This window comes from Salminus brasiliensis, chromosome 24 (assembly GCF_030463535.1).
Source record: "Salminus brasiliensis chromosome 24, fSalBra1.hap2, whole genome shotgun sequence".
NCBI classification, from domain to species: domain Eukaryota; kingdom Metazoa; phylum Chordata; class Actinopteri; order Characiformes; family Bryconidae; genus Salminus; species Salminus brasiliensis.
Genome location: NC_132901.1, coordinates 2,939,267 through 2,959,545, shown reverse-complemented (window position 1 = coordinate 2,959,545; position 20,279 = coordinate 2,939,267). Strand labels below are relative to the sequence as shown.

The window sequence follows — 20,279 nt, the reverse complement described above, 5'->3', positions numbered from 1 at the left end:
AATTCTGTTTTTTAATTTGTACACATTCACATATTAAAGCAACAATATGTAGCAACTGTACCTTCAAATATGGGATCACTTTACTTGGATGGTCCATTGTAGATGGTTTATCGATGCTCACCTGACATTCAACTAACCTTCAAGAGTACGTATTAAATGCAACTGAAGGTAAATGACTTTTTATTGAATGTAACCCTACACCCTGACTCTAACCTCAACCCTAAATTCTAAGCCTAACCTTAATCTTACTCTTAAATCGCCCCTAAGCTCTAACCTTAAATCTAACCCTAACCCTCTCCTTGACCTTAACCTAAACCTTATCCTTGAATCAACCCTAAATCCTAACTTTAACCTAAACCTTAAATCTAACCCTAAAAAGTTATAGGTTATAGTTAGGATTATGGTTAGATTTAAGGGTAGGGTTAGGTGTAGGGTTACATTTAATAGACAGTCATTAACATTCAGCTTATTAACATTCAGAGTTCAGTTCAGCTGAGTTTCAGGTAAGCATCCACGAGGCATCTACACTAGACCATCCAAGTAAAATGATACCAAAACTGATCACCTTAAGTCCCATCACAGGCAGAGAGGCATGCTGTATTATACTGTACTCTATGTGACTGTGCACTATCTCTCTCTCTCTCTCTCTCGCTCCCCCCCCCCATTTTCCTGTTCTTTTTTCCCTTTGTTGTTTTTTTTTTCATGGACCCATATACACGTCCTGGAGGATTTATCCTCCTCTGCAGTTAACTGTGCCAAAACTTTCCACAGCACTCACACAAACATGCATAGACTCTTGCGATGTGTGTGTGTGTGTGTGTGTGTGTGTGTGTGTGTGTGTGTGTGTGTGTGTGTGTGTGTGTGTGGATCAGCGGGTGAACTGGGCGAGTGTGTGTTTAATTGGTCACGCTACTGTTCCCCTTCGCAAACTTCAGGCTTTCTCGTTTGATGTTGCTCTGTTCCTGAGGGAAGCTCATTCAGAAAATATAGCCCATAATAGCCCGCCCACGGTTACCAACTGGGGAGTTGTCATGGAGACGGCATGGAAAACTTGCCTCATTTTCTTTCTGTCCTTTTATTTCCTCTCCATCGTTAGCTCTCATCGTTTCCTCTTCTCCTTTCCCCTTTTATTTCTGTCTCTCTCGTTCTATTGTTTTACTCTTCATCTCTCTCTCTGTCTCTCTCAAGTTTTAATGGCCTTTGAAACCCAGGAATGTTCCACTCATTTCTAAACTGTACAGACTTAGCAGAGGTTTGAATCCAAACCCAGCTATAACCTGACAAAATTCTCTCTCAACTCAACTGTAGCCCAACAAAATCCTGTCCCAACTCAACTGTAGCCCAACAGAACTCTCTCCCAACTCAACTGTAGCCCAACAAAATCCTGTCCCAACTCAACTGTAGCCCAACAGAATTCAGTCCCAACTCGACTGTAGCCCAACAAAATTCAGTCCCAACTCGACTGTAGCCCAACAAAATTCTGTCCCAACTTGACATAAAGCAACACAATTATCTCCCAACTCAACCATAGCCTAACAAAATTCTCTCCAAACTTAACTGTAGTCCAACAGAATTCTCTCCCAACTCGACTGTAGCCCAATAAAATTCTCACCAAACTCTACTGTAGCCCAACAAAATTTTAGGTAGCCAGAAAGTATTTAGGGTAACGTCCACTTTTACTAAAGCAGGGGTAAATGCACACCAAAATCATTGAAGTGCAGAGACAGACTGAGAATCCTAAATGTGAAATTTGAACTCAACCCGAAGCCTGACAGAAACATTGAGAAATGATGTCACAACACAATAAAAACCTCAGTGTGAATAGACTCTCTGTTTTCTCTGCTCTTTCTCAGGAGCACTTCCTGGGTGTTATGAAGAATCAAGAGTTTCTGCTGCTGCCATCAAGCGAAGTGGAGAAGCTCTTGGCATCAGATGACATGAACGTCCCGGATGAGGAGACGGTAGTATCGGCTCTGCTCAGCTGGGTACGCCACGATCCCCCCACCCGTCAATCACAACTGCCTGGCCTTCTGGCACATGTTCGCCTTCCCCTCCTCAAACCACAGGTCAGTCTGATGGTCAGTCAATACATCAGTCACTTACTAGTCAGCCGGACTATCAGAGCACTTATCAGTCACTTTCTCCGGTCGGTCTGGCTGTCTACCTATCAATCAGTCACTCTCACACTGTCACCCAATAGCTCAGGCTGGCTGTCATTTAACCCACCAGTCACTGCAGCAGATCAGTCTGCCTGTCAGTCAGTGATACTACCAATCACCCAATGTGTCTCTTGCAGTTTAGATGTTATAAATTGTTTGTATTTTTGACTTGGGCTTGGGTCAGCCCAGCACCTCAAAACCTGAAAGCTGAGTATATCTTTGTGTCTGTACGTACACTGCATGTACACTGTATGGAAGTATTGGGACACCTGCTCATTTATTGTTTTTTTCATAAATTAAGGGTGTAACAAAAAGAGTGTGCACTCTTCTCTAGTGTGCAGAGAAGATGGCTAGATTTCAGAGAATAACTGTGAGGATTGTGACAAGCGTTTGTGAGGTTAAGATTTTGGACGATCACCACCCCACATCCTCATCCTCAACTCCCTGACCCATCCCAAAAGTACAGTTCCACTGCTCCACAGCCCCATGTCCCATGGCTTTATACCCCTCTAGCCCACGCATGGCATCAGGCATGGTGCCAATAAGTTTATGTTTGTTTATCTGCTTAAGAGAGTCCTATTCTATTGGCAGTACTTCTCTACAGGGACTAGTGTGGGTGTGCATTTGCACATCTGTATCAGCAATGGGTGCCGCCGAAAGTAGCTGAATGCAATTATTTGGACATATAGTGTATGCATGTGTGTGAGCTCAGTGGCAGGGTCTAGAGAGAAGAATAAGAGTGTTCTTTCTCTCCTTGCCTTACCATCCACAATATATCTGAAGAGGATAGTTCTTATTACACTTTTCCTTCACACACACACACACACACACCCACACACGCTTCTCCTCTGTGACTTCATTTTCTTGCACAGAAAAAAGATAAGAAATAGATCAACACACACAGACCAATCTGAAGTCCTTTGTTGACTTTCTCCTCTCAAAAATAAATGAGAAAAGTTCTCATCCTTGTCTCTTTTCGATTCTCGCAAACCAAGTTTCTCCTTCAATTCCACTTTTTTTTGTAAAGAGCCTCCACGGTCATTACCATCCAGTGCACTGATTGACTGACTCACGGACTGAATTATTGGTTAGTTCAATGTCTAATCATTTCATTTACACAACCTTACACTCTTCAGAATAAAGGCTCCTAAATGGTTTTTGGGTGTACAGTTCTAGGTACAGATCAGGGCTGCTCAAAGTTGGCACAGGAGGATGTCAGATTTAGTCCTCCTACCTGTGTCCTACTTTGGCCACTCAAGAGAAAAGGATGAGGCAGCCCTGTTACAGAACATTTGTATTAAACTGTGGCTCTTTAGACTCTAAATCCTAATTTAAAAAGCAGGGGTTTTCAAAAATGTTCATGCAAAGGTGGTGTTTGTCTGAACACCAATCATGAATGAACAGCTGTTTCTGTATTTACCTGAATTAAATGAACCTAGTTAATCTATGGACCACCAGCAGACCGAAAGTGTTATTACAAACTTCTATTAACAAAGAATAGCCTCAGAAGAAAAAACAATGAATGAGCAGGTGTCCCAATACGTTTGTCCAGTGTGAGTTTTATGATAACCATCACTCCTAAACTTCACTGGGAAACAACCAGTCATGAGTTGATAAATGGGAGTCATTCTCGCATGAATCTAATGTTATATAGCTTCCGCTGTCATTAGCATACACAAGGCCACATACGAAAACCACTGCTTCAAATACCTCCCAGTTGAAAGGTTCTTTATGAAAAAGTGGTTCTTCAGTTGCAGTTCATCCCTTCAAAGAGTGCTCCATTTTTGAGAATGTTCTGTTCTTGTGGTGATGTCCAGAACAATTCAGAAGGTGAAGCACCAGAATGATGTCTGGCCATTATTCCCTGTGCTTCACTCCTTTCTCCACAGTTCTCTCCTCCATTCCACAGCTCACTCCATTTCTCCTTCAGCGAATGATTGATTCCACGCACCTCCACACTTAAGCTCTCTCATTCTAGCTCTGTTTCCTTCTCAGTAAATTTCTATAGCCCTCAATAAAAAGAAAGAGGAAGAAGGAAGTGAGGAGAAATATTGAAATAAGTCCAGGCAGGATCGAGGCGTCGCTTCTGCCTGGGTAGCCGCGTATGCTCCGTTCAATCTAAATGGAAATCGCAGCTTCTTTCATCCTCTTCTGGGAAAGGAGATTTTTTTACTCCCCCCATCTCCCTCTTTTCAGCTGCCGGCCTTGTCCTCCAGACGTAAGCCTAATCATTTCTCCCATATGCACACGCCCCCGTAGACCGACCGAGTAGAGATGAAATATCAAATATTGCACACATCTCTCTTGACAGATCGACGCTGCCGTCCAAAAAAAGAGATGAAAACATTTGCATTTGTGTTGTTTTTTTTTTCTTCAGCGCAAACATTTAAAACAAAAACAGCAGAGTGGTGGCTATGGGCTGAGGAGAGGAAAGGAGGAGCAGGCAGACGTGATTGATGAGGGAGGAGAGCGAGATGAAAGGGGGTGATGGATGGAGGGATAGCAGAGGTAGACAGTGCTCTGTAATGAAAGTATAAGGTAGGTTATGAAAGCCGTAACTAGGCAGGCTGGCTGAGGCACCTGATAGATTTTATAGCAGATTCAATTAAGAGGCATTGAATTTGGATGAGGCACAGACATGCATGAGAAAACGCACACACCCACGCACACACAAACGCAACAGTCGGTTTGATGACCTGCTTGTGCTGCAGCATGCTGCCATATACCCTGAGTTGCCTGAGTCACCAGTTTATTGGTTACAGCTACTGTGTACCTTCACTCACTGGCCAGTACATCACATACAGTTGCCTTATACATTTATTTCTTGAAAAAATAATTGCTAGATTAGTACTTACTTTTTGCTGTTGGCACCCTTTTTCTTCCACTAAAGTTAAATGATTTTGTCAACAAAGGCTTCATTGAATGCTTTTATTTGGTACTAAAACAAATGATAAGCTCTGCTTTTATTGGCTCGTTCACAGCACAGACATTCGTGTAGCACCTCCTCCCTCTTATGAACAAGCAAAAACAAAAACTTTACAAAGATTAGGTTGAAAATGCAGATCTCACAGTAGAAAAATCTATGCAACAAGAGTATATATGCCTGAGAGTACTGTGAGTTAACCTAACTGCATGAACAGACTTCTGTGAGACTTCACAAAGATGGAACAGGCTACAGGAAGATCTGTGACCAATTATAAAATCAGTGGCAACACATTTTCAGCAATAATCAGGTATAGAAAGAGCCTCAGTACCACTAATCAGAGCCTCAGTGACCGTCCTTCGCCACGTACAGTGAGCAGATGTAGCACAATGTAGCTCTGAAAAACTTGGCACAGAGTAATCAATAAAAAAGAGAGTTTCTGTGACATCTCAGACAGTGCGAAGGACATTGCATAACGTCAGCCTCTGCATAACGTCAGCCTCAAGAAAAAACAGTGCTTAACAGTGATCAAGAGACCAAGAAAAATTTGTCTGGCTCAGATGGGGTCCAGCATGTTTGGCGTGAACCTGGCAGGACTACTACAGTGAATGCGTAGTCCTGCCAGTGAGGTGTCCGCATGCTAGCTACCTGCATCAGTGCGTGCTGCAGTCCTTCTGGTGTTAGCCTTTAGCCTTTTAGCTGCTCCAGAGGCATCTGTGAACCGAATAACCGCATCAGTGCATGCTTTGGCCAGCTTTGCGCTAGCATTTAGTCTTTTCTGCTGCTCCAGAGGCATCAATGTGTCGACTGTCTGCATCAGTACTTGCTTTGGTCGTCTTAGCGTTAGCATTTAGCCTTCCATATGTTTCTGACGTAGCTGCTATGTGTACCAGGCCAGGTGTTGGATGATAACTATAAATCATACTAGACTAGGTCTAGCATTAGCTTTGCTTCTGTATTTATCTGATGTAGCCATTGCGTTTGCCTTGAAAGGCTTTGGGGTTTTGAAATAGATTTTATTTTTTATGTGGGTTTTGCTTTTAAATGTGAACACAACAGCATTCGAGACTCACAATACTCCACTTTACCCCTTTAAATATTACCATCAGATTTTCGTTTGTAGTATGCTATGCTGACAGACATGTAGCACTTTTACTTTTACATGTTTAGTGCATAAATAATGCAGTGAATGGATAAGATTGTGCGCCCTAATTGGTCAAATTTGCATTAACGTATGCAACAAATTCCTGGCTGGACTAATTAATTGTAATCGCTATGTAAAACGAATTGCCCCCCAGGCAGTCTTGCCCAGAACAGTCTTGCCTAATAGCTTTTGATTACTGTATTGGCCAAAGTCCTGCGATTACTGGCTAATGAAAACACACAGAGGTGTGTGTGTGTGTGTGTGTGTGTGTGTTTGCAGACATGGTTTCCAGGGTTTTCTGTGTCTGTATGATGTTTCTGCATTAATAATGTGATGTGTGTGCTGAAGACACGTGTCTGTGGGTGTATATTACTCCAGCAGACTTCATTACTGTGAGATTAGGACACCGAGCAGCAGCTTCCTTCTAATTAAAAACTCTTCCGCCTGCTAGACCATGAGCGAGGGAGGAGATAAACAGAGAAAAAAGGCAACGAGGGATGAGTTCAGCCAGCAGCACCTCGTTAACGTGGCTCTGGGAGGTTGCAGTGTGAAAGGATTATACTGAGAGAAGAGAGGAAAAAGAGAAGTTCCTGAATTGGGTATGCATGTTGTTGGTACTGCTGAACTCAAGGGGCTAATATTAAGAGAATAAGCAGGTGTGTGTAAATGCATCCCTGAAGGATAAGTGTTGTGTGGGGGTTCATGGGTAATAAGTATTTTTTAAATATTATTATTAAATGCAAATCAGGCTGTAGTTCAGGATTTTGGAGCTGTTAGTGGACATGGAGGCCCACTTTTGAGGGTCAGTGGGGTTTGATTTATAACCAATCATGGAATTGAGATGTTCTGGGTAATTTGTTTCTTAGTCTTAGGTGGAGATGGAGAGAGACCCAGTCCTATTATTTATATATTATAAAATAGACCTATATTATATATATATATATATATATATATATATATATATATATATATATATATATATAATAGACCTATTTCTATTGTGAAGTGAGGAATGTGGGTGATTTTATTTTTCTGTCAGTACTTTTTGACCAAATCTTTTTTTTTTAGCTAAAGCAGGGAACGATCTCCTCTTGAGGGAATGGAGGTTTATGTGTAATGGGTTTATTTTTTATGTTTATGGTTTCTTGTCGGCTGTGGAGGTCAACGGGATCCTGAGGGATAGTGTGCTGTAAGGACTTGAGGGCTTATGGGCAGTTAAGTTTTTTTTTTTTGTAGGACTCAGAAGATACATGAGCCAGCATTCATCAGGGACTCTTTTGAGTAAAGATTTATGGGTAATGTAGTTTTTGTCTGTATGTATTTAAAGCACATTTTTGGGTACATAATTGACTAACTGGAGGAAAAAAACATTCATTTCTGTTGGTTGATTGATCATGAACTTTTACCTCAATGTGAAGAACCGCAGACTGGTAATGGAGTGCGCTGCCATCATGAGGGATATTGTGAAGTGAAGATTTATGGGTAATGTGGTGTTGTTTTGTTTTTTTCATCTTTCCAGTTTTTGGCCGATATGGAAGGCAACCCACTGCTTAGGGACAGTGTAGAGTGTCAGCGGTTGGTCATGGAAGCGATGAAGTATCATCTATTGCCAGAGCGTCGACCGCTGCTGCAGAGCCCAAGGACGCGTCCACGAAAGGCCACTGTCGGGGCACTGTTTGCTGTGGGAGGCATGGACGCCACGAAAGGTAACAGAACACACTTTATGAAATGTGTCTATAAAAAATCAATATGGGAAAAGTGATCTGTTTGTTAACCTGACAATCTGGTATTCAGTAGCCTCTGACGGGGGTATTGAATAGTTTGTGAACTATCAGCTACCTGCAGATGAAGCCTAATTTCTGGATTCCGCAGAGCAGCTAATGGAGGCAGCATTCTGTTGTGATGGGCAACACTATAGAACATAGACATCTCTATAGGTGCTTCCACACTTGCCTGCTTTGTTCTGGACTGAGCTCAGAGTGTGCAGAAAAGTGCAGAAGTCTCCAGTGCTCTGCTGACTCAATAACTGCAGAGCTCCAAACCTGCTGTTAGAGCTGTAGAGGAGGGACCAACTTCATATGGGTTTAGAATCAGAAGTCATAAAAGCGCCTGTAGGTGTCCCAATACTTATTCGTTTTATCTGGGAAAGGCTACTCGCAACATGCTGACATCAGATGCACGACCCTCTACAAGCTAGTCAAGTATAGGGAGACGTAGCCAGCATAGCTGATGATAAAGGGATGTAGGTAAGTCACTGCTAAACTGCAGTGTGAAATCAAAACTAACTGAAAAACAGTGTAATAAAAACATGATCCTTGGTTCGGATCTTGCCTTTCAGGTGTGAAATGCCTTAGGTTCTCGTTCAGATGTACTGATCTAGGCTGTGGCCACACGCCTGAGTTTCAAGCAGATTTTCCCCATTTAAATAACACATTTTCTAAGCCAGTGTTTCCCAGCCCTTCCTCCTGCTGCCCTGTTTCTTGCATTAACACAACCTCTTCAACTCAGTACAGGGTTGTTAATGAGCTGTTAATGAGAGGAATTAGATGTGTTGGGTAAACAACATGATGTGCAGACCAGGGTGCCACTGAGACAGGGGTTAAGAACACTGTTCTGGGTCATACAGTTATTTTCTGTCCTGTTTCTGTATTCTCAGGTGCCACCAGTATCGAGCAGTACTGCCTGCGCAGAGATTCATGGCGGCAGGTGGCAGTGATGAGCGGTCGGCGCCTGCAGTTTGGTGTGGCCGTCCTCGATGATCGACTCTATGTGGTGGGGGGACGGGATGGCCTGAAGACCCTCAACACAGTGGAGTGTTATAACCCCCGGAGCAAAAGCTGGAGCGTCATGCCTCCTATGTCTACACACCGCCATGGCCTAGGTGAGTCCTCTCAAACCTTTAAGTGTGTGATTGTGTCCCCACTAAGTGGTTGAGTTGATTTTGCTTGCTGTAGGATTTTTCTTAGGAAGCTTTGCATTCGTCCACAATCTCCATGTGAGTATGTGTGGGTGCAGTTGTGTAACATGTTTGTTGTGTCTATGTGTGTAGGGGGGCGTTAATGTATATTATCTCTGTGTGTGTAGGATGTCTGTGTAGCATTAATGCATGACTGTGTGTATCATTAATTTGTGTGTGTGTGTGTTTTGCATTAGTGCTTGCTTGTAGGCATGTGTATTCAGTTATATATGTACATGTTGTGCTCCTCTGAGTGTAGGTGTAGCAGTATTGGAAGGCCCCATGTATGCAGTAGGAGGTCATGATGGGTGGAGTTATCTGAGCACAGTGGAGCGCTGGGACCCTCAGGCCAGACAGTGGAGTTTTGTTGCATCTATGGCAACGCCCCGAAGCACTGTGGGAGTTGCAGTCCTTAACAGCAAGTAAGCACTGTTACCATGCAGAAGTATGTATGTATGCTGCTTGCCATCAGCAGACGGAATCAGAGAGAGCACAATTGGCCTTGCTCCTTCAGGGGTGTTGAAAGCAATTCCTCCTCACATCACTCCAAATGTGATATTGGTCAGCACAGGCATCTGTTAGCTGCGCTTTTGAGGACGTGTAGCTCTGGCTACCTTGCGATGCTGCATCAGCGGCAGTATCAGAGGAGATGTGCTAGTTATCACCCTCCTGGTGTTGAGGGCATTGCTAGTGAACAGGAAATGGGTCATTTGCTTTCCAAATTGGGTAGAAATGTGGTAAAATGAAAAATAAATATATTTAAAAAGAAGTATGAATGTATACTAGGCCTACAGTCAATTATTATAGATAATTATATAGATTTATATTATAGATCACGACATCTTTTGTTACTCTTCTTTGCATTAAAGTTCTGCTTGTTTGACAAGCAAGACACAAAAGCAACAGTATAGCCTTCAGTGGTTACTGTTAAATAGCCAGACATGGCTTGTAGCTTTCAAATGTGGTAACTTGTTTAGCATTTAGCAGGATAAATACTCTCCACAAAGGTGCACTGGTAACACTCAAATAATTGGTGCTTTGTAGTACTGACACTCTGTGTTCTAGATGTCACAATGCAGCCCTACATTATACTCTCTGCTGTGTATTATGCTGATGTATCAATTCCTCAGTATTCAAAACCCAAACTGTCTTTTACTCACTTATCTCTAATTTACTGTCTCTCCCTCACTACGTCGCTCCTCTAAACATGCTCTGTTTGGTATCTCTCCCACTCTGCAGACTGTATGCTGTAGGAGGCAGGGATGGTAGTTCGTGCCTGAAGTCGGTCGAGTGTTTCGATCCTCACACTAACAAATGGAGTGCCTGCGCACCCATGTCCAAGCGCAGGGGTGGCGTCGGCGTGGCAACCTGGAACGGCTTCCTGTATGCCATCGGTGGCCACGACGCCCCTGCATCCAGTCTCACATCTCGACTCTCGGACTGCGTGGAAAGGTCAGAAGGCAGCGGTCAGGCAGGGGTCGCTGTTGTTGTCATTATAAATACACTATGTATATACCACACACAAACTATATTCACATCTTATATAAATATGTGTGTGTGTGTGTGTGTGTTTGTGTGTGTTGATACATTAACATACTTAATATATAGTTTACTACGTTGAATTTGAGACCAGGTGGTATATACGAGTATGCTGCAAGTATAGAGCATCTAGATTTTCCTGCTTCTGCATATTCTATTTCTGTGTGTATGTGTGTGTGTCCATGTGCTTGTCTGTCAGTGTGAAAGAGTTGTGCGTGACTCAAGCTGTGTGTGCTCTTCTGTTGTAACTCAGGGTAAAGTGAGCTGTCTGTCTAACCGTCTGTCAAAAATCGCCTCTAAAGTGAGCCGAATGTTTCTCAAACCCTCAGCTCAGTTCATCTCAGCTTTCCATCACGATCTCTGCTTCAAAAAAAGGCCTGTCACCTTGAGTTTGAGCATGACTGTGTGTGGCCTCCTGAGTTTCTGGAGTTGAGATGTGGAGTGTGCACATATTTGGTGATGTTATTACAGCTTAACATCATCTACAGGAGTTGAATAGTGCCTTTAAATACTGTTTAGGACTTTGTACTGTAATGTTTTGTGATTCTAGAGACTTTTATTCATGGTTCCTTTTATAAATCAGGCTAAATCTGGACACTGGTTTCTAAACTTGTCATCTTTGCCTTTGCTGGTTTGCAGTCATGTCTTTGGTATAATGGGTGGAATCTGAGTGGCACTGGCACTGTGATGGGACAGTACGAGAGGAACTGTCAGAAGGCATAGTAGTTCAGTTCAGCAGTTAACTGAAAAAGTTGAGTAACTGATTAAAGAGATAACCAAGACCCTGTCTTTTTTTCAGGTACGACCCTAAGACGGACATGTGGACGGCAGTTGCTCCGATGAGTGTTAGCAGGGACGCCGTTGGGGTGTGTTTGCTAGGAGACCGCCTCTATGCAGTGGGAGGGTACGACGGGCAAGTGTACTTGAACACAGTAGAAGCATACGACCCTCAGACCAACGAGTGGACGCAGGTTTGTATGCCTGCCTCTCTGTCTTCATGCCCTCTGCTTTGTGTCTCACTGACTCTCTGTCTGTTGCATTATACAGTGCTGTGCAGTTGCTGTGAAGATCACATTATTATAAATCATGTCTCTCAGCAGTAAGGTTGTTTTTACTGTAGAGCCTCCAGATCACATTAAAACAGATACAGGTAAACATAAATACATTCTCATGCAGTTGAGATCTTGTGAGCTAGTCTGTAGAAAAGATTGGTTCCAAATCTCTCCAATGAGAAACTTTAAATAATACTAGGCTCCCATGAGGAGAGCTTTGGAGATGTTTCAATGAACACAGTGAACCACAACTTTGTGTAGGAATGTTTTTAGTATTTATTTTATTATTGGTGTTTTACTGAGCTAATAAGCACTCACTGCCCAGATAAGCAGCTTTTCATTCTGATTATCTGGGATAAAACCTCTGCACAGTCCTGCACATCGTGTGCTCTGATGGTATATTATGGCTGTCCGTGGGATTATGTATTCTGTTGTAGAAACCTTGCTTCTCTTCCAGGATTTCTGTTTTGTTGACAAATAAACCATTAGAAAAGCAGATAAATGGACCAGTAGAAGCAGTCCGGAATAAATGAATTAACTCAGAAGGTTGTGGAATGACAGCAGCAATGTGTAATGTTTGACGCGCTTTCTAATGGCCTTTATTTGACAGTCTAGGAGAACCCTCCATCCACCAGTCTGTCTTCCTTTCACTCTTTCTGTTGACCTTTTACTGTGTGTACGTTTGAGTGTGCAGGTCTACGAAAGCCACGTCTGTCAGTTCCTGTGTTTGCCTGTCTGTTGTGTATCTCTTCCCACGCTGTGTCTGATCCGGTTTTGATTTTACACTGTCTGCTTCCTCCCACTACTGAGCGTGTTTGATTAGTATGCAACAGCAGTAGTACTGTCAGATTGACAGTGACAGTCTGGTCATGTTCATCAGTATGCTCTCTTAAACAAAATTTGTATCCATCTATCTTATATATATATAAGTGTGTTTCTGTGTGATCATGTGTTTTATTAGAGCATCATTGTAGTATGTCTGTGTGTATACATGTGTGTAACTCGCTTTGTTTAGCATTTTAGCAGTAGCCTGTTGATGTGCTGAGAGCTTTTCAGCATTATATGTGAATTCATATGGCTGGCAAGAAGAGTAAGCAAAAGGCGAGAAAGAGACGGAATGTGTGTGTGTCTGTGTCTTACTTTATAAGTCTCGATATCAAGGTTTTATGTGTATGTTTTAAATGTACTCTTTGCTGTGATTATTAATTCAAAATTCTCTTTAAAGGAGAATTTCACCAATTTATCAAAATTGTTTGCATAATTTAATCACTGAGATGTAAACAAACCCATTCAGAGTTTTTTGATGTAAAAAATGTTCTAGAGACCCTTTTTATTCCAGTTTCTTTGGTGGTGATGACTACAGCACAAATATAGCCATGTTACTAACTATCTGAAACCACCAGTGAACTTAATGTGTCTTCTGAGTTTTCTATATGATGATAATGATGGTTAACCTCTGGCAGATCTAAAAAAACAATGTCTTTGGGGACACCGGTAGGGCCTCCTTTTACTCTCATAGCCTCCATTCTCTGTGGCATGACATGCAAACATCCCTCTGAGATTCTGGTTCATGTTGATTCGATTGCATTACACAATTCCTGCAGATTTTTCAGAAGCGCCTTTTATCAGCAGCATCAGTAGCAGGGTAAATCGTAGCCTTGAAGGAATGCAACATGCAAATAGGCTGTGACATTCAAGCCATGATCATTTGGTATTAACGGGCTCAGAAAACGTTCCCCAAACCATTGCACCACCTCCACAGCCTGGACTGTTGAAGCAAAGCAGGTTGGGTCCATGGATTCCTGCTGTGGGTGCCAAATTCTGATTCTGCCATCTGTGAGATTATCTGCCAGACCTATCAGGTTATTTCTCCACTCTTAAGTGTTCATTGTTCATGAACAAGTGCTGAGCCACTGCAGCCTCAGCTTTCTGGTCTTGGGTGACAGAAGTGGAACCCAACATGGTCTTCTGCTGTCGTAGCCCATCATCCTTAAGGTTGGACATGTTGTTGTTCAAGCGGAAATGCTTTTTTGCTTTTCACCACAATTCTATAGAGTGCTGGTCTGAGGTCTATGAGGCATCTGTAATGAATCATTCAAGACAGTGATACTGTTACTGTCTGCAGAACTGGAGAACTGAAGCTCACTGGATGTTGTTTTCTCTATTACATCGTTCTGAGTAACTCTAGGGACTGCTGTGTCCCTTCGGACACCAACAATCACACCATGCTCAAAAACGATTAAGATCGTTTGTCGTCCCCCCCCCCCCCCCCCCCTTCAATGGTAAACATTATCCGAAACCCTGCCCAGTGTCTGCAGGATTTTATGCATAGCGCTGCTGCCACATGATTGGCGGTTTTGATAATTGCTTAAATGTGTAGGGGTGCAGTTCTTCCTTATAAAATGCTCAGAGAGTATATTTTGTTGTACAGCGCCCTGTATGTACCCCTCCAAAATAAATCCTCAACAACAAAAAACAGAACAGGTTAGAACAGGTCAGAGCATTATGTCCAACTATCAGAAAAGCACTTTAAGCATCAGGCTTATGGATTCAACAGTTTTATGGAATAACTGTGTGACATTCTCAACTTCAGCTGTGAAAATGAATAAGATGAGTATTCAGGCTGTATTAGTCACCTGGAGTATGGAGTAAGTGTTGATAATGTGATGGACATTCCATTCCATGTATTGCTGCTTGTATTTCCTGCAGTGGCCTAGAAGCAACAGTCTGAGTAATGATATACATTCTACCTGGTTTTCTGTTGTTTTGCTGTTTTTTCTGATATCTGGTGTTTGTCTGTGTGCTAGGTGGCGCCGCTGTGCCTGGGCCGAGCGGGAGCCTGTGTGGTTGCAGTGAAACTGTGATGCTGCTGCCCCTGCCAACCGTCTCCATGGTGATCCTTTGTACAGTACCCTCCTGCTCTCATTCACTGTGGAATCAAGGAGATGGAGCAACACGACCAAGAGAATGAGCACACACAATAACATATGCACACTAATGTAGCAGAACATTGAAATGGTCTGATAGGTTGGGAATAAGTGTCAATCAACCCACAGCCTGTCTGTCCTCTGTTCACTTCAGTCACTGAGGCCTCGTGTCCCATCCACTAACCTGTCCAGTCATCCATCTGTCCATCCACACATTTTTCTAGTTAAGAAACGCCTTCATGTTTCTGCTCTCTTTCTTCTCCTCTTCTCTGCTCTTCTGAGTAGTTTCTCTGTGAGCCATGTGCTTTCTTCAAGCTCCTTTATGCTTGTGGCCTCGGTTTTCTTTCTCTTTTTTTGTGCAATTTGTAGTGCTTTTTGGAGAGTGTGTGCGCAAGTGTGTGTGAGTGTGTGTGTTGTTTCTGCAGCACCACGGAAATTGGGGAATCGATTCAAGGCTGAGCAAATTAAAAGTTTGCCAGCTTGACACAGAAACACAGCCAAACATTCTTTCACTGAAAATGATCTGTCATCTAAAGAATAGCAGTGAGTGCAGTGAGTTGTGGCCTTGGGCTGTGTGTGTGTGTGTGTGTGTGTGTGTGTGTGTGTGTGTGTGTGTGTGTGTGTGAGTGCAAGATTCATTTTTCATAGATTCATTTTATTTTTGTCATTTTTTAAAATTCCTTAAATGTGTCTTGGCTGTAGCTCTAGATCTGGTCATCAGTGTGTCTTATTCCGTCTGTCATGTAGAGAGTGTGGAAATCCCTGGACACCAGCAAGGTCAGAACAACAGGCGAGCCGCTGTGAGGGTTTATGAGCTTAGAATGACAATGAAAAGAGTGCCGGGTAACAGAAAAGCTCCAGACTGGAGCCTCTTCTTTTTTAGCAGGCATTTTTGCTTTACTAAAAAGCCTGTTAGGCCATTAATGCATTACATGGCTGTGAATATTGTTTATATCAGCATTTAAGGAATCTACCAGTTACTTAATCAGTGTTTTTTACACAATTTTCCTTTTCAGTTTTAGCCAATTCCAGACCACTTAGTAGTACTCGCCCCCTATCATATGCTCCTGACACTGGGAGGGTGAGGTCGGACATGTATGTATATATATATATATATATATGTGGCATGTATTATCACAATCAGGGAGGTTTCAGAACAAACATTGATGTTTGATTAGGACCAGTTTAAGTCATGAGGAGGTCTCAAAGCAAAGTGCGATTAGAAAGACCGGTCTTGGTTCAGAACAACCGCCACAATGAATATGACCAGTCGCAGAGAGAGGGAGATCTCAGAACAGAATACAATCAGGGGGCGGCCTCTTAACATTGCAGTAATTAGGATCCAAGTGAAGGAGGCCTCGGAACAAACAGAAGTGGACCCAAAAGATACATACACTGACTGATAAAAATGCAGGACACAACATCTTGGAGCAAAAGCTAAAAAACAGTCAAGGAAAAGCTCTTTCTCCTGCCTGTGGTGTTTGTTTCTTGTTGAGTCTGAACTGTCGTCTGATGATGAGATAAAGGCTAGGTGGTAGTTGCGAGATGCTCTTCCAGATCCACTTATGTTTCCCAGAATTAAACCCTCTTGTGTGTCTACGCATTTCTGTGTAACATGTATCGTAGCTTCTATTCATGCTGTTTTCTTGTGTCTGTGTGTGTGTGTGTGTTGCGTCTTGCATCAGCAGCGCTTAGAGACTCAAGGCAGGCAGAGGCAGTGGCTTGATTGACAGATTCTTATCCCAAGATGCATGTGAGTTTTCCAGCTGGAAGAAAGAACAGAGATATCGGCTCCAGGCAATCGGAAATGAAACACATTTGATAGAACAGCTTTAAAGAAGCATGAAAAACAGTCTGAGAGAGGGAGGGGGTCCGAAGAGTGCTTCGCCTTAGCTGGTGATGCTCATTTAAAGGTCAGATGTCACCTCAGGAGCCAAAGATGCTCAATTAAATCTCTGGACTCTGTACCCGTTGGGCTCACAGGTTGTGGGTCTACAACTTTTGGACGTTTATGTGCTCAACATCTTGACACCGAAGGCTGCAGGGGTACAAGCATACAAAACGTTCTACAGACAATAGCCTTCAGCTTCACCTACACAGCTGTTGACACCAAAATAGGCACATTTCCCACAAGCAGAAGGGAAGGGGAGAGATTTAGACTGGGCAGAATTGAGGCTGGAGCTAAAATAGGAGACATCTTGCTAGCACTGATATCTAAAGGCTCCTCCTTGCTGTTCAGTCACGCACAAGTGCAACGTGGCTTAGTAGGCTGTACCAACACTTTTGGTACAATTTTATTCAGTTCATATTCCACCAAGTAACTAGGACTTCCCCTTTTACATGATTCCACCAGTGCTGGGACAGTGAAAGCTAGCATGTATTTCCTCCAAATCACATTAAGCCAGCCACAGCCATCCTTTTAAACCATCTTTTGACACCCGCACTGACTAGCATCACACAGAGTGATAAGGGGAGAAGGAGCCTAGCATCCCACCCAGAGAGAGCTATGTTAGTTATGGCATCACCAGGCAAATCCCCTGGTGATAGGGCCAATGCTTAGACAGCTGCGCCACTGGAGAGCCTTCAGTACTTAGCAATGCTTAGCTGTTTCTGCTCCACATGGAAAGAATTGCAGGTGACTGAAGGTTTGGGATGAGGTCGTCACAGGGTGCATTTCTTGGCTGCATTCCACGAACCCTACAAAACAGAGTGACCTTCAGAGACATAACCACCCTTCCTCGGCTGCTTCCTTAGTACTGAAAATCCTCAGAACACACTCGCACACTGTGTAGCACTTTCTTTGTTCAAAAACATAGCTCACATGTACACACACACTTCTACGTGCATCATATCAGTACAGGTCGTATAGGTCAGTGTTTATTTGAACTAGGACATGACCTCTAAAGTCAGCCATATTTCATTCATCTCAGTGCGTCCCACCTCAGACTAATGTAAACTAGGTTCCAGCTGCATCCCTGTACATCTTGTATAAAACCAGCTTGTTAATAGTGGTGTACAAATATACAAGCAGAAGACTAAAGCTAAATAGAGGAACTGCTCCGGACCAGTAGAGTAGCCATAAAGAAAAACGAGAACCGACGGGTTACGCCAGGCCTGTGTAAAATGTACTGTATAGCTGTATGTACAGTGTGTAGGACGATGCTGCTTGTTTACAGTGTTGAAATCAGTGCTGTGATTTGTACAGTGTTGCAGGATGAGGTTCTTGCAGAGCAGCGCTGCTGTTATGTGGAGGAATATTGCAGGAAGATCATTTTAATATTATGTAGAGCTAAAACAGCAGGTGTAAAAGAGAGGTGAGTCAAATATGAACGTTTAAAGGGCAACAGCAGTATTTCCTTTCATCTTAAAGCTACAGTACAGTTCTGTTATTGCTCTTATTATTGTTACCATTACTAGGCACCTTGCCTAGGCCAGTATGTTTTGGAGAACAGCACCCAACTGTAGCTGTTGATGTTTCTTTATGTCAGACATGCTAAACAGGGCCTTTTATAATTGACATATGTATAATAAACAGGGTTAGACTGACCAGGTAAAATTCCACCCGGATCTAAAACCCATTGTTACTGTGGCACTAAGTGTGAAATGCGGTACGAAATATAGTGGGGATCATTCCTGGGTTAACAGATGCATTCTGCACAGCACTGTATTAAGAGTTGAGAAGAGTTGTGTGTGGTGTTGGGTTGTTTGGGGGGGGGTAGTGTTGGTGAAGGTGTGTCTTCTTTTTTATTATTCTCATTATTGACCTCCTATATGTCTCATTTCTTTACATTCCATAAATCTGTGTAACTGAAGTTGTAAATATGATTTTGTATTAAAACATAAAAGAAGCCCTAGTTCTCTCACTTTCCAGTTCATATTGATATTCTTTTTGTGTCTATGTAAGTGTGTGTGCATGTATGCTATATGGACAAAAGTATTGGGACACCTGCTCGTTCATAGTTTCTTCTGAAATCAAGGGAATTAAAAATCTAAGTACAGCTGTCTTCTTCTCATCACATATCCCAGCACAGAGAAGTTAAGTGCCTGCTTGAGGGCCCAACAGTGGCAGCATACGGACGTGAGGGATATTGAATTCAGCGCTCTAACTACTGAGCCAGCACTACTCTTTGTCCTGGGCATGTTTAATGTCCAACCCTGTTAAACCGAGGCTTATATAAAGGTTTATATATAAGTATTTTGAACATATTGCTGAAATATAACTTTATTGTAATGTATATGTTTATTTGTAAAGTACAGTGATTTTTTCAGGGTCCACCATGCTAGAGTTGACTATAGAAATTACTGTGCAATTACTGAAATTTCTGAACTGTGGCAACCAGGGAAGGGGAACACAGCTGTGTCTGCTACTTGCAGAACTGTACTGTCACAGCATGCTTATTTATTTTGGTCAAATGTTTGTGGACACTAATGAATGTTTTCCAGTTACTTTTAAGTTGCACCCACTGATGTGTGAAAGCACAAACACTAGTGTGTCTAGTACCTGTAAAGAAGTACTGACAATTCTATAGGACTTTCTGGAGCAGGTAAACATTAACCTACTGACGCCAAGCCTAATGCCAGGCCATGCGTGCGCTAGAGGGGTTTAAAGTCCCCCCAGCATTGAGCTGTGAGGCAGTCCGAAATTATTGCTCTCCATCCAAAACTTTTGGGACCAGTTGGAGAGTTGGGGATGGCTCTCACCAGCTAACTAACACTCGTTGTTGAATGGAATCAAAGCCTTCCCTGGACAGTAGAGACAGTTACTTTAACAAAAGCAGGATGAACTCTTTTTAGTACCCTTGATTTCAGAAGAAACAATGTATTTGTCCACTCTTTAGTTTGTGACCTAAAGCTCAAGCACAGTTGGGCTACTCCCATGAATGGCTCAAAAGGTTCTTCACTTGAATCCCATTGGGATGCTGATAAAACAGATAAAAAAGATTTATCCATCATGGCTAAATTAAAACAATTGTGACAAACATTGTTTAGGCTTGGGGAGGGGGGTTATTTAGTTTACTTTTTGATATAGATTTCAATACATTGAATAAACTTAGTTGGATCTTACCTTACAGTTAAACAGACCAATGAACTGCTGAACTGATAATTGGCACTAAAATGTAGGTAGTCCAAACATATGGTAGCCAATCCGAACATGACAAGAGTGGCTTATGAATTTAGAGAAGATGGGTTGTAAATGGTCTGGGGGGCTGAACTGAATTAAAGAACTGATGCTGAGAGCATTAAACAAATAGTGAAACTGTCATATTTTGTTATTTGAGCAGAGGAAAGAAACATGCAGGTGTGGACACAGCAGTTCCAGGCCGTGGAGGTCCAGGTGTAGCAGCTCTTCAGAATGCTCCAGTGCCAGTAAACTACAGGCCTACAGGCCCAACTAGAGCTAGAGAGAGAGACAGCACACCTCTTACACTCACACTCAAGAGCCAGGAAATGACACAGCAGAGCTTTTCCGCAGCCAGGCAGAAAAACAGTTAAGAAATTGCACACTAATACACTCCCTGACCTTTTTAGTCATTTTACTTCTTCCAGCAGTTTCAGAAAGTATCTCTAGTGTGTGTGGA

General features: G+C 42.6%; 1 protein-coding gene across 1 annotated transcript in view; it reads left to right on the top strand.

The window, feature by feature from the left end:
• The window catches only part of klhl5 (kelch-like family member 5), a 54,993-nt gene extending 37,351 nt beyond the window's left edge, over positions 1–17,642 (top strand). Inside the window, exons 7-13 of the mRNA XM_072669734.1 lie at positions 1,854–2,066; positions 7,746–7,932; positions 8,883–9,107; positions 9,442–9,604; positions 10,422–10,634; positions 11,521–11,692; positions 14,581–17,642. Coding sequence (XP_072525835.1) covers positions 1,854–2,066; positions 7,746–7,932; positions 8,883–9,107; positions 9,442–9,604; positions 10,422–10,634; positions 11,521–11,692; positions 14,581–14,637 — 1,230 coding nt within the window. The 3' untranslated portion in view covers positions 14,638–17,642. The remainder of the gene's footprint in view (positions 1–1,853; positions 2,067–7,745; positions 7,933–8,882; positions 9,108–9,441; positions 9,605–10,421; positions 10,635–11,520; positions 11,693–14,580) is intronic.
• Positions 17,643–20,279: the final 2,637 nt, after the last annotated feature.